This window comes from Salmo trutta, chromosome 1, assembly GCF_901001165.1.
Source record: "Salmo trutta chromosome 1, fSalTru1.1, whole genome shotgun sequence".
Classification (NCBI taxonomy): domain Eukaryota; kingdom Metazoa; phylum Chordata; class Actinopteri; order Salmoniformes; family Salmonidae; genus Salmo; species Salmo trutta.
This window is the reverse complement of record NC_042957.1, coordinates 42,167,057-42,181,995: the sequence shown is the minus strand read 5'-3', so window position 1 is coordinate 42,181,995 and position 14,939 is coordinate 42,167,057. Positions and strand designations below refer to the sequence as shown.

At 42.4% G+C, this 14,939-nt stretch overlaps 1 protein-coding gene across 1 annotated transcript; it reads left to right on the top strand.

The window, feature by feature from the left end:
- Window positions 1–3,848: 3,848 nt before the first annotated feature.
- Window positions 3,849–11,177, top strand: LOC115192809 (neuronal pentraxin receptor-like; the record flags this gene model as incomplete). Its single annotated transcript, XM_029751715.1, has 5 exons — window positions 3,849–4,550; window positions 8,519–8,825; window positions 9,254–9,495; window positions 10,208–10,387; window positions 10,697–11,177. Coding segments are annotated over 5 exons (1,674 nt in total), but the record flags the coding sequence as incomplete, so codon positions are not given.
- Window positions 11,178–14,939: the final 3,762 nt, after the last annotated feature.

Here is a 14,939-nt window from a genome sequence, read left to right as displayed (position 1 = left end):
AAATGTAAAAACAAATAATTAAAAAGTGTTATATTTTCACACCAGATAGGTGCAGTGAAATGTGTTGTTTTACAGGGTCAGTCATAGTTGCATAGCAACCCTGGAGCAAATTAGGATGGAGTGCCATGCTCAAGGACACATCAACAGATTTTTCACCTTGTCCATTTGGGTATTCAAACTAGCGACCTTTCAGTTGCCAGCCCAACGCTCTAACCGCTAGGAAAATCATGTGCAAGTGAAATTTCACATGTGAAATCATGTGCAAGCATGGGGTTTTGGAACACTTCACGTGAGATATTGAGGGGATTTGATTATCTGGCACAGGTTGCCCCGGTGGAAGGAGTTTGTACCAAGTGATTGCATTAGTTTTAGAACCGGGATGCCTCCCGGGTGTGAGACAGGTGCCCCGTTCCCTACACATTACCTATAATACCGCTCTGCACTTTGCAAAATAGTGCCATCTGCACTCCTATTTTAGTCATCAGTTAATCTGACTATTCTCTCATCATTGATTAAATGTACCTATTTTAGCAATTTTTGATTTTTCTGGGTTTACTGTCAAATGTTGGTAGGGCATATTTATCTATTTCAATGTTACTCCTGAATCACTAGGATAAATATAATAATTTTTCTTGAGCGTATTTTTAACAAAGCTAAGATTTACTTTGAAGTCCAAAGTATAGGAATACAGGTGAAATCAGTCATTGACAGAGACATGGTAGCATAGCAGGAAGTTCGGAATGGCGAGTTCAAAACCCTGATGAGGACATATTGAATAATAATTATTGCACAAATTAACATACACAATGTGTGTTTTATAAGCAGTGGTAGAAAAAGTCCCCAATTGTCATATTTGAGTAAAAGTAAAGATACCTTCATAGAAAATTACTCAAGTAAAAGGGAAAGTCACCCAGTAAAACACTACTTGAGTAAAAGTCTAAAAGTATTTGGTTGTAAATATACTTAAGTATCACAAGTAAACGTAATTGCTAAAATATACTTAAGTATCAAAAGTAAAAGTACAACTATAAATCATTTCAAATTCTTTATATTAAGCAAACCATACGGCCACATTTTCTAGTTTTTTATTTATTTACGGATAGCCAGGGGCACGCTCCAACTCTCAGACATAATTTACAAACTAAGCATGTGTTTAGTGAGTCCGCCAGATCAGAGGCAGTAGGGATGACCAGGGATGTTCTCTTGAAAAGTGTGTGAATTATACAATTTTCCTGTCCTGCTAAGCATTCAAAATGTTTTGGGTGTCAGGGAAAATGCACGGAATAAAAAGTAGATTATTTTCTTTAGGAATGTAGTGAAGTAAAAGTAAAAGTCGTCAAAAATATTAATAATAAAGTACAGATACCCCAAAAAAACGACTTAAGTAGTACTTTAAAGTATTTTTACTTAAAGTACTTTACATCACTGACTAAATGTAAGTTGAAACAAACAGTGCTTTTCACATACAGTGTTATCATAACGACACATTTTTGTTGTCACGTGAAGTGTTCCAAAAACACATGAATTCACATGTGAAATGTCACATGTGAAGTGTTCCAAAAGCACGTTTTCACATTCAAAATGTGACACATGAAGTGTTCCAAAAACAAATTTTCACATGACTTTACATGTGAAATCAGGTGTTTTTTCAGTAAGGGATTGCATGCAGATTTATCCAAATCTAAATGGTGATGTGGTTTAATAAGTACTGCAATGTGATGCCACAGCTGTAGTCCTATATTGTCATTACATGTATAACCTGTGGTGATCCAGTGAACCCTATGAACTCTCCTGGACTGGATTCAGGCAAGCTTTGTAGTTGTTTTATGGATAAAACTGTAACCTAAAATACTTAATATTTGAGATCTTTTAAATTAAATTAAATTTTAATTAAATTAAATTAATAATTTGGAAATTATTAATTGGAAAACAGATACATGCCCTGTTACTGTTGGGTTGTCATCCATTGAATTTATCTCCCTTTCTGTCTCTTTTTATTATGAATTCCCCTTCAACCTCGGTCTCTGAGAGAGTGCCAACACCAGACGATTTTACTATTCTTCTATAAAGCTAACCCAGAGTCCAGTGTTGGCACACTTTGAGTCTAGGCATTTTTCTGCTCTCTGAAACATATGTTAGAGCATTGAACCTATTCCCTTGCCTCGCAGAGGAAAAGCTTTCCATAAACATACCTAGGCTGTCTACTCTTCTTTCACCACAATCTCCTTTTGCAGTCATTTATGTGTGAGCAGCCAGCGAGAGAGAGTGCGCCCACACACACACCACTCTGCACGTATGTGCTGTGTTTAGATGAGATTACCTTTGCTAACATGACCCGGTCGTGCTAGGAATGATCTCATGGTTATCCGGGTACGCTAATCGTATCTTGCCGGGGTGGCATGGGGCGCCGCACAAGAAATAAATAAAATAATAAATAAATAAATTCAAAAGAAATATAAAAAAATATTCAGAATGGTGACATTTGCGCGATCTGTTTTCTATCGCTCATTTACACGTCAGGTCAATGATATAATGTCACCGTGTGGGACTGTGTGTCAATTAACCTTGTCGGAGTGGGCGCCCTGATTCTAGTTTGTGAGCTAGGCAGGCTACTGCCTGGGAATGTCTCCCACTCAGAAGTACGAGATGGGGAGGGGGCGGGGGTAGGATTACCTCAGGTCTCCCCAGTGGAAGCCCAAGATAGGGGGAGCGGGAGAATCTATCAAATAGCGCATCTCTAACTATGTATAGTACTAATGCAATTAGTTGTGCAATTTATTTGGTGTGTTTCTTGTTTTGAAATGCAATAGTGTAATAATCAGGTTCTCTTCTTTATAAGTGTGTTATTCTATTTCTGTATTTGTGTGATATTTGTGCAATGTAGTTTTATTTGTATTTTTTGTCAGCAATAGGGTGATAGTGTAATAATTTGATTCTCTTTTTTATTTGTATTTATATACTACAATTTGTTTCTATTTGTCTTTGTTACTTCTTTTTGATATTTATTAGTCGTATTTTTGTATAAATATTTATATAGTTTTAAATATTATGATTATTTATTTGTTTTGTTCCAAATGTCTGAATAAAAATGACAGTTATTGCAGAATGGTTCTTTTTGGGGGGGTGGGGGGCTGAATGGGGGGGGGGTTCGCCCAGGGAGCCATACAAGCTAGAACCGCCACTGCCTACAACACTTCCACCATCAGTCTTCCTGTCTCGCGGGAACCTTGGATTTGACTAATGAGTACGCGCGCTAGAATGTGTGCTATGTGCCCGCGAATCGTTCCTGATGAGAACCCGCTGTACGAGCTTTATGATACCCTAGGCTACTACAGTTCCACGAGATGGCCTGTTTTGTTATTTAGGTTATGCATTCATCGACATAAATACATAACATCAAGCGACCACAGCATATGAAAAGCACCTCGATCTAAATTTGGTGTGATGCGAGACACCGTCTCATATCATTCGCACCATCTCCCGTTCCCGCCTCTTGATATTGACTTGCATACTGTTTCGCTCTCTCGCTCGCTCGCTCGCTCGCTCGCTCTCTCTCTCTCTGGTTGTCCTGGTGATAACGAGATAGAGGAGCCTTACAACACTGAAGCCAAGAGACAGAGGGATGAGATAGAAACGGTTGCAGCACGTATCTGCATTCATTATAGCCTAATTATTAAATGAAGTGGGACATATCTTATGTATTGACTAAAAGCCTAGCAAAGCCATAAAATGCGTATTTCATATGTTCATGGATCTTTTGATCTGCCAAAAATGTTTTACTCAGGCGGCGCTATGTCAGTGTTGTTGAACTAGATAGACAAGTTATTTTCTCATAATTATTGATTTCTTACGCCGCCAACCTGAAGTTCATCGTTATCATCTTGGCCGCCGGGATGGTGGCCTTCGTTGGAGCAGTCATCTGCATCATAGCCGCGGTCCATACCGGCTCCGCTGCCGAATCTACCCAGCAGCCTGTGGCAGACAACCAGTCGCAGTCTCCATACGCTGGAGTGCAGCAGACTTTCCCCGGCGGCTCCGTGGCGCGAGCGGGTCCCCTGGGCGCTATCCATGGTTCTGAAAGGCAGCACGGAGAAGCGCCCACCTTCTTCCACGTCGCCAGCGGTTCAGATGCCATTGGTGGAACTAGGCAGGTTAGCCGACTTATCTGCACCCCAGTCCCCGCCGGAGAATGCAACCCCAAAAACTTTCAGCAACAAGCCGACGACCCGTCGCTGTACGCCGGCGAGGACTGGGGATACCTCCGCACCACGGCAGAGGAACTCAAACAGACAGTGCTCCAGCAGAAGGACCAGATTATCACCGACCAGCGGACCATTAGGGATCTGTCAGGCAAGCTTTCGGAGTGTGAGAGCGGAATAGAGGGGCGTAGAGGCGCGGGGCTCTGGGGAGGTAAGAGGGTAGATGAGGGCCGGCTCGTGGTCCGGGACAGTGCTCCGTCGTCGACTGTGGCACAGCTGCTCACCGCTCAGGCTGTGGACGAGCTGGAAAAGGCTATCGTTCAGATGAAAGACCGCATAGAGAAACTGGAGGTAAGGGGAATGGGAGAAACGTGTGTGTCATGTCTGTTGGTGTTGAATTCCACTATCACATATCTTTATTTTAAACGAACTGTTATTGTATCGTTAAATAAAGCAGAGAATAGGCTAATTCTGCCGCTCTTGTGTGTCAGTTGACCTGCTTGGCAGACCTCGATTTTACTCACTCAATCTGAATTTCTGCTCACGTCTCTGACGGAAGTATGTCGGTGTGGGTGTGGCTGCGTGGTTTTACTGTTTAATTGAGACCATTTCCAGTTTATAGAAATCAGGGACAGTATTAGATTAGGTGAGATGACGGCCTACAGGTAACTGCCAAAATAAAGGAAACACCCACATCAAGCCACTACAAATCGCCAGAACAGCGAGTCTTGGCATAGATTCTACAAGTGCCTGGAACTCTATTGGACGGATGTGACACCATTCTGTTTTGTTGATGGAAAACATGGTCACAGACGTTGATCAAGAATCTCCCATAAGTGTTCCAATGGGTTGAGATCTGGTGACACACACACACACACACGCACGCACGCACGCACACACACACACACACACACACACACTCACCCTTTAAACTTCCTATGCTCCTTTGAGACCCCATCTTTCAAAGTCACTGAGATCTATTTTTGTATCCATGGTTAAAATAAAGGTTATTGCTATCTGGGATAATAATGGGCAACTGGGAATTTAAGCATGGGATGTTAATTGCTTAATTAACTCAGGAACCACACCTGTGGAAGCATCTGCATTCAATGTACTTTATATCCCTCGTTTACTCAAGTCTTTCCTTTATTTTGACAGTTACCTGTATATCAACATCTTTGACTTATTGTCGCTGAAAATGGATTAGCTGCATTAGATTAAAATTGATTAGATGCATTATATTCGACTTGGCTATAGCTTATTAGAGTTCAACTCAATATTGAGGAACCAATCAGTTAGTTCACCAAAATCTATTTACATATTTTGGTATCACTTGTTGCTATTGCATCATTAAAATGTCTTCTCAACACTGCTTCACAAACTCAAGTTAAATTTAGCCAATTTGATGAATGGAAACCCCAAAACTAGAATGTTGTAGGACAATTGATTAGGCCTAGTCTACAGATACATGAGTATTTGTTATTCCAGGCACCTCTGCTTTCCAACATAACTAACCCAGGGGAGGAGAAGAGGGGGGATGGAGGAGGGAGGGGAGAGTAGAGTAACACAAAGTGGCTTTATAGCTGCCTGCCAAGCAACATGTGATGTATAACCCCCATTTCTTCTGGAGAAAATATAATAAATTATTCATCCGACCAGTTACCTATATTTGTTGAGAGCAGAGACCATCATATTCTTTTTTCAGCCTCTGCCTAGCACACTAGTATTATACTATATCAGTGCTGTACCTCTGTATCTGTGGTCCTACCGTCTTTGGTCACTGAACCCCCAGTCACGGTGCAACTGATCATTAGGCCTATAGTCTTAACAAATGTACCCCATGTGGAAAGGTGAGGTACCCCCAAGGGTACTAGTACCTCATGTTGAGAACCACTCCTCTATATGTAACTTACAGCATGTGCCTCACTGTAAATAATATGTTGCTTTGTCTGTGTGTCTATTTGACTGCACTTCGCTTTGCTGAAGTTGTAGTATTTTTCCTTGGGTGACTAATGACTGAGAGGACCTTCAATTACTTTTGTTTTCCTGGCACTATTTCTGCATTTCTCTGCACATAATTGATTGTCCATAATAAAAAATAATAACAAATCCAGAGATTAGAGTGCTTATCTAACACAAAGGCCCACTTTAATCACAACCCATTAAAAAGTGTGTGCAGCTCTAAAAATCGAACTGGCTTCCAGTGTTGCGTTCGAGACCACCTAAAGCGAGATTGATTCAAGACCAAGACCGGAGCAAATCGAGTCAGAGTCAAAACCAAGATCGGGGGGGGGGGTGAGACCGAGTCAAGACTGAGACCGGGAGGGGGACAAGGGGTCCGAGACCTAGTCAAGACCGAGACCAGAAAAATTTGAGTCCAATTCAAGACCATGATTGTAATTTAGTCAAATCGCCACCCCAATAAGAGTTAAAAATGTTCAGTATTTCTGTCTTCATATTTCAGAAGAACATACAGTATGGATTTCTTAGACATTTAGAATGGTGAAAAAAATGCATGCGGAGGGCAAATAGAGCCACTCTACAAATTATTACTAACCCAAACACAGTGGGGAACAATGAGGGCCTTCTACGCCTTCAGAGAAGGGCAAAGAATTTATAAAAGAATAATAACAATAATAATTATAATTATATTATTCTTTTCAATTATGTTCTGATTTAATCTCTTCAGTTTTTGTTGGAAAGAAAAGGGTTAACACGTATCCAATCAGGATTTTTCTTTGGTCATCTCTGGGGCTAGCTAAGTCAGCCATTGGCTAGGCCATCAGAAGCTAGATAGAAGGCATCTGCCATTCAACTGTATTAGGGAAACATTTTGGAGTGACAGTGGAATCAATCAATCACATTTTGACTTGTAATCGGTGGGATGATTTTAACAGAAAGCATTCTCTTCTCAAAGGCCAACGGGTCACTGCGCACTAGCAAGCAGTAGATTTCACATGGTCTAGCTAGCTATCCTTTGTTGTAGGCTAATTTGCAGCAGCTGCAGCAGGTGTTATCGAAGAGGATGATGAAAATTTGTTAGCTTCTCCCTTTTCAAGAATAACTTTCAACAAGAAGTTAACCTTTTACTGCAGTGGGCTAAATCAGGGTCACACAGAGTGATTCTTGGTACTTAAACAAATATACTTTGAAACAAAAAAAACACACACATGGTTATGGGATTAAAAAAAGACACCTGTACCATGTCAGATATAGAGTTGAAATGAATAAAACTGTATATGCAATACCCACTGAAAAAAAGTGGGTTTACGGTGTATACCTGCATATAGTGTCACACCCTGATCTGTTTCACCTGTCCTTGTGATTGTCTCCACCCCCTCCATGTGTTGCTTATTTCCCCCAGTGTATTTACATTTTAGTCATTTAGCAGACGCGCTTATTCAGAGCGACTTACAGTAGTGAAGGCATACATTTCTTTTCCCCGTACTGGTCCCCCATGGGAATCGAACCCACAACCCTGGCATTGCAAACACCATGCTCTACCAACTGAGCCACACGGGACCTATTTATCCCTGTGTCCCTGTGTTTCCTGTCTCTCTGTGCCAGTTCGTCTTGTAGGTTTCCAAGTCAACCAGCGTTTTTCCTGTTCCCCTGCTTTTTGCATTCTCCTTTTTCTAGTCCTCCTGTTTTTGACCCTTGCCTGTTTCTGGACTTTGTACCTGCCTGCCTGACCATTCTGCCTGCCTTGACCACAAGCCTGTCTGCCACTCTGTACCTCCTGGACTCTGACTTGGTTTTGACCTGTTTGCCTGTCTACGACCATTCTCTTGCCTACCCCTTTGGAATAATAAACATTGTAAGACTCCAACCATCTGCCCCCGGTGTCTGCATTTGGGTCTCGCCTTGTGCCTTGATATATAGTCTCCACCTCACCACTGGCCCTTTGTGTTTTACAAAAAGTGCGCTCTCGTACATGAGTGCGCTGGTATTTCCGTTGCTGTCCTTTCAGAATCATAAACCTGTCACACACTGAAGGCCTAGGTCCAATAGGTTCGCCACTGCCCAAACATGTCTATAATAGATATAAAGACTGTTCAGGTATTAATGTTTCAAGACAGGAGTGTATATGGCTAAGCGGTTTTATGTGCTTATTGAATGGAAGCTTATAATTCCGAGTTTTTTACTCCACTGGTCTCGGGAAGAAATTACGAGTCCTCACTGTCCTCACCGAGACAAGACAGAGACACTCAAAATGTGGTCTTGAGACCGGACTGTACTACAACACTGCTGGCTTCATTTGTCTTTTTATTTCATTGTCTGCTCTTCCCTCCCTCCCTCCCACACTCCCACCCATGAAGTCAGATATCGGACCGCTGGCGTTCCCTCACAACCACACAGATGCAGCAACTGCGATGACTTCAAGAAGTGGTGGTGGTGGGCTCTCTGAGGCCCCTGATGGTTGGGGTGAGGCAGGGCCAGGGGGACAGGTAGGGGATGGACCAAAGCAGTGGTCATGGATGGAGGATCTGGAAGGAGAGCTTGAGAGGAAGCTGGAACTCCTGGAGAAGGAAAGGAAGGCATTGCGAAAGGAATCCCAAAGACACAGGCAGGAGATCGACCAGGGGATGAACTCCCTACACCACCGCATCGCTGGCCTGGAGGAGGGTGAGATTAGGGGCAGAGGGTTAGGTGTAAAAGAAGATCAATGGTCATGAGTAATAGTCATCCCTGAATTATATTAATTTATATGGTGGGGGAAGTTAAGAGTCGGGGACATGAAACCGTAACTGATGTACCAGAAAGGTAACTTATTATAAATCTATGAAAATGGCATCAACACATTATGATAAAGAATAAGAAAAAGTACATAACAAGAAAGAAAATCCAAGTGGATATATCATAGAAGAGAGATGAGATATCCTGGGTGCAGGAAAGAAGTCAAATGTGTGATGTAGTCATTGTATAAATCTACAAATACACTACAAAGTCCTAATAAGGCAAGTCAATTCAACATCCCCCCTACCAAATTACCTCATTACTCAAACACTCTTTCCCTCCCTCTCTATTTCTCCACCCATACCTCCTTACCCCAGGACTCTCAGAGCACACCTATCCCGAGGGCTACAAGCTGTCCTTCCCAGCGCGTACCAACTATATGTACGCAGTGGTGCAGCACCCCATCCCTGAGCTGCGTGCCTTCACCGTGTGCCTCTGGCTGAGACCCACCGAGGGGGGCATCGGCACCCCTTTCTCCTACGCTGTAGCGGAGCAGCCAAACGAGCTAGTTCTGCTGCAGGGCATGAATACCCCTGTGGAGCTGCTCATTAACGACAAGGTAATGGAGGAAACAGAGCAGAAGTATTTTAGGGCACACTGAGTTAGACACAGCACAATTTAAGATGGAGCTATAACAGTACCTGAGAGTTTACTGTAGAATGATGTCTGCGACCAAAATGGCACCCTATTCCCTATGTACTGCACTACTTTTGACCAGAGCCCTGGTCAAAAGTAGTGTGCTACATAGGGAATAGGATGCCATTTGGGACATAGTCAAAGCACCGTTTAGGCTAGAGCTGGGAGTGTAGTGTAGATCAGCATGATGCCATTATGGTAATACATTGCCTGGAAGGCATAGAGAGCTACCCAGCTGGCTGTGCCCTTGAGGAAGTGCAGTCCGTGCCTTTGAAAAAGTAATGCTGCAGTCCCCAAATGTTACTGTAATAAAAGAGCTGGATTAATATATTCCAGGGGGAAATGTGTTTAATGTCTCCATACAGTGTGTTAAGCAGCAAGATATCAACACTTAAAAAGCACAATATTTTATTTAATATAATATTGAGTTTTAGTCTAGGATGTTCTGTACAACACATGGTTTAGGGTCAGTACTGAGAACCACTTTGTCGTATGATTGATTGCCCATTGATTTGTTGCTGTTGCCATCTTAAATACTCAATTTGCAGTCTAATATAGTCTGCAGTATCACTGCATTACCTGCACTGTAGCAATAACACTCACACTAACCCGAACTGTTGTCCTCCCACCCCTAGGTGGCGCAGTTACCTCTGAACCTGTCTCGGGGCAGCTGGCACCACATCTGTGTAAGCTGGAGCCAGAGAGGTGGGGCGTGGCAGGCCTACCAGGGGGGCAAGCTGAGAGGAGAGGGGCAGGGCCTGGCAGCCTGGCACCACATCAGGCCTGGGGGAGTCCTCATCCTGGGGCAGGAACAGGTAAGACCTGGAGGGATTTGTATTTTGGTGAGGTCAGGAGTGTCTGGTTGAAGAGACCGCAACGGCATAGACCTATAGGGGTTGTTGTTTTTAAAGGAGAGCATATTTTATTGTTCATTGAGATATAGACACAGGGATGAAATGAGAGGGGGCAGGTGAGAGGAACATGCAAAGTTGAAGTGGGGGACTTGAGCATTAAACACCAGTCTCTCAGGGCAATGCCAAGTCCGGAGTTACCACTAGACCAAACTCTGACACATCCCTTCCTCTTTTCACCCCTTTCACTCCTCCACCTCCTTCTGCCTGTAGGACACTCTGGGCGGGCGTTTTGACTCGTCCCAGGCCATGGTGGGGGAGCTATCCCAGTGGAACGTATGGGAGCAGGTCCTGACCCCCAGCGAGGTGTCCAGCCTGGCCCACTGCAGCCAGCACAGCCCCCAGCCAAAGGGTAACGTGGCCCCCTGGACCAACCGGGAAGTAGAGGTGTTCGGAGGAGCCACCAAGGTGCCCATGGAGCCCTGCGCTGCCAAACGCACCAACACCCCACTGTGAGGGGAAGGGTGATATAGGATCCAGGGACCTTATTTACAAAGCGTCTCAGAGTAGGACAAGTGATTGGGGAAAAATCAATACAGTTACATATCGCAATATTCTTTTGGACAATATTATAGTGATACTTTTTGTTGTTGTTGCTAGGTAGTGTTAGCTAGCACTAGTCAGCTATGCCTGCGCCAAAACGCTGGTATTTTGTTGTTCTCCATCTTCTTTTTAAATAGTGAGCCAACATGTTTTCAATGCTTTTAATTCCATGACTGATCAAAACTCATTTTCTCATGCTCTCTCGTCTCTCTTCAGCAGACATATAGAGAGCAATATCTTTGGAACATCAAATTGCAATAAAATTGCAGTATCGAATCGCAATACATATAGAATTGTGAGAATCAGTATTGTCACCTAAATATCATGATAATATTCGTGAGATCCCTGGCAATTCCCAGCCATACATGTCCTATTATACATTATTTATTATGATCTAATAGGCAAAGCTGATTTTTCATCAGCATTTCTACTTTGAGACTGAGAGTCCTGAGCTGTGTTCAGTAGGGCAAAACATTGTGGAGGTAACATATTTCTATCTGAACAACTAGTTATGTAGAACAGCAGGAATGCCTCACTGACATGTAGATTAAGGAATCATGTCAGCTATATTCATCACATTTCTATCTGCAATGTTCGGTATATTGTACATTGTGAATTTGTGAAGTGAATTTATGGGTGGCGCTTGGGTGAAAGGGAGTAAGGGAATAGGGGAATGAGGCACGTGGTTAGAAGTGGGAGTAACACTGGTTTTGTAACTGCTCATAAAGACTTTATTTATCCCTCAAGGGGTAATTTTGTTTTGTTTTGCATGTTTTATTTATCTATGTTTTACATCTATTGTTGATTAAGTTTATTCAGAGCTACAGGACACAGAGTGGGTAGGCTAGGCATACATACTTTTGCATTTGAAGTGCTGCTTTGGACTTGGTCTATGGCCAGGCACTAGGTCCGATGAGCCTATTTTGTTTTCTCAATAGGAGCAAACAATTGGGTATCTATAGCTTTCTCTATCATCTGACTTGTGTTTAACTGAAGGGGATAACTCAAGTGTACATTATGATTTTATATAACATTTTATATACAGACATTAAGAACACACAATCGTGTCTGTATAGCATTGATTTTTTAAATAACTTTTTGTATCAACTTGTTTCAAAACAGCATTCTTACTGTATCTCTTTTCATATTCCTTCTCGTTAACATTTGTATAAATAGTCTATCTTAGTAATGCAGCATGTCTAATCATTCCCTATGACTAATAAGGACTACAGAAATAGAGATATGAACTAATATCTTTGGCACTAATTCAAATTCAATAACTGTATCCACTAATGTCAATGTGTGGCTTGAATTGATCCAGAAAATATGTCTTAGACTTGGGCAGTGCTATTACCCAAGCTCATTGAATAACTTTGTTGCACAATATGGTATAGCACAAAGTTTGATACTTTCTAGAACACCAGAATAGGTATTGGTACCAAGTTGTACTGTCATGTATAAACTGTGTTATATAATGATTTTATATTCAATGTAAACAGTGATATGAATAACAATGGGTTTAAATGCATGACATTATACTGCATACATGTATTCATTTTACATATCAATGCACATTCATATATAATTCAATGTATTAAAGCCCTCTTAATCTTCTACACCTTTGCCATCCAGTGACGTGAGGTCTGAGGCCGGGTAAGCACATTCTATTGAGGCTCATAAAGCGGATTTTTTCTACGGTGTTTATCGGTATGACACGATCAAAAAGATAAACATCAAACAGCAGCAGGTAGGCGGCGCAACCATTAGACTCGCATTCACAGGCCGTAATTGCTTGTGCCCCACTCAACTGCTCTGCACGAGTTTTTGCTTGTAAGCAGGAATCAGGAGGATAGAATTATAGACAGATTTGCCAAATGGAGGGAGAGCTTTGTACACGTCTCTGTGAGTGGAGTAAAGGTGGTCTAGAGTTTTTTCCCTCTGGTTGCACATTTAACATGCTGGTAAAAATGAGGCAAAACGGATTTAAGTTTCCCTGCATTAAAGTCCCCGGCCACTAGGAGCGCCACCTCTGGATGAGCGTCTTCCTGTTTGCTTTTGGCCATATACAGCTCATTGAGTGCGGTCTTAGTGCGGCATTGGTTTGTGGTGGTAAATAGACAGCTACCAAGAATATAGATGAAAATTCTCTTGGTAAATAGTGTGGTCTACAGCTTATGAGATACTCTACCTCAGGTGAGCAAAACCTTGAGAGTTCCTTAGATTTGGTGCACCAGCTGTTGTTTACAAATATACATAGACCCGCACCCCTTGTCTTACCAGAGACGGCTGTCACGACTTCCGCCAAAGTTGGTCCCTTTCCTTGTTCGGGCGGCCTTCTAGCCATCGCCGATCCACTTTTCATTTTCCATTGGTTTTGTCTTGTCTTCCATCACACCTGGTTCCAATTCCATCAATTACATGTTGTGTATTTAACTCTCTGTTCCCCCCCGTGTCCTTGTCCGTAATTGTTTCTTGTAGTGCTTGTGCACGGTATGCTGGTTATTCCCGGGTTTTGTTTGACCCATTTCATGTATTGATCTGTTGACGGTGGTTTATGTTTATTAAACGACACCGTTGTAAATCAGTTTCCGCTCTCCTGCGCCTGAATTCTCTGCCGCCAGTACGCACCTCATTACAACGGCTGTTCTATCCTGCCGAAAAAGCGCAAAACCCACCACCTGTATGTTATTTATGTCGTCGTTCAGTCACGACTCGGTGAAACATAAGATATCACAGTTTTTAATGTCCCGTTGGTAGGATATACGTGCTCGTAATTCATCTATTTTTGTTATCCGGTGATTGTACGTTGGCTAATAGAACCGATGGTAAAGGCAGATTACCTACTCGCCGTCGGATCCTTATAAAGCAGACAGACCTACGTCCCCAATATCTCCATCTCTTTCTCCTGCAAATGACAGGGATGAGGGCCTTGTCGGGTGTCTGGAGTAAATCCTTCGCCTCCGACTCGTTAAAGAAAAAATTGTCCAGTACGTGGTGAATAATCGCTGTCCTGATATCTAGAAGCTATTTTCGTCCATAAGAGACGATTGCAGAAACATTATGTAGAAAATAAGTTACAAATAACATGAAAAAACACACACACTATAGCACAACTGCCGTAAAACAGCAGCCATTTCCTCCCACGCCGTGTGTGCCTAGTAGTCAGCACTACTAATTGATATATATACTTACACAATAGACATGTAATGTCATAATAGTAGACGGCGCTACTGTAAATAAACTCTTGCATTTACGTTTACTTGTAGACAGTCCATTTGTCTATCCTTCTGGGTAAAGACATCAGTGACTGAACTGTAAAACTCCTCCCTGTTTGCCCTCAGTTTTAAAAGTCTCTTGGTCTGAATGTGATGGAGATGATGGCAAGGGATGAGAGTCATCCTTGATCGGTCCGGTTTTCGACTGTATGTCTTTATCTGTTTCAGCGCAGAAAATTACTTCTCAATAGATACTATTGTGGCTGGTATAGTGAGGACCAGCTGCAGTAACTTTGTTGCCTCGGGACAGTCTGTCAAGTCATGCTGGAACAAAAAGCTGAGGAGCTGTCCAGGTGATTTGTCTTGAACCATTTGTGAACTGTACAATCCAACAAGATCAGTCTTAAATCTAACAAAATCGAAGTACTTGGCATATTTTGACAGGCTCTTGTTTGCTGGTGTCGAACTTTTGTGACATTGTTTCACCTTTTTTGCAGTCCACTAAGCCAAGGAAATGAAGTTCACAAAAGTGGTCAAACTTGGCTCTTATCTGAACATTGATATTGTCCAGTGTGTTGTTATAGATTTGCCCCCTCCTTACTATGATCGGCTGTTTACTACGAGGTTTGCTTCCTGCCAGGCCCAGATCATTGCATTTCTGCTCAAATCACTCATAGAAGCGATCAAAGTCTCGTTGC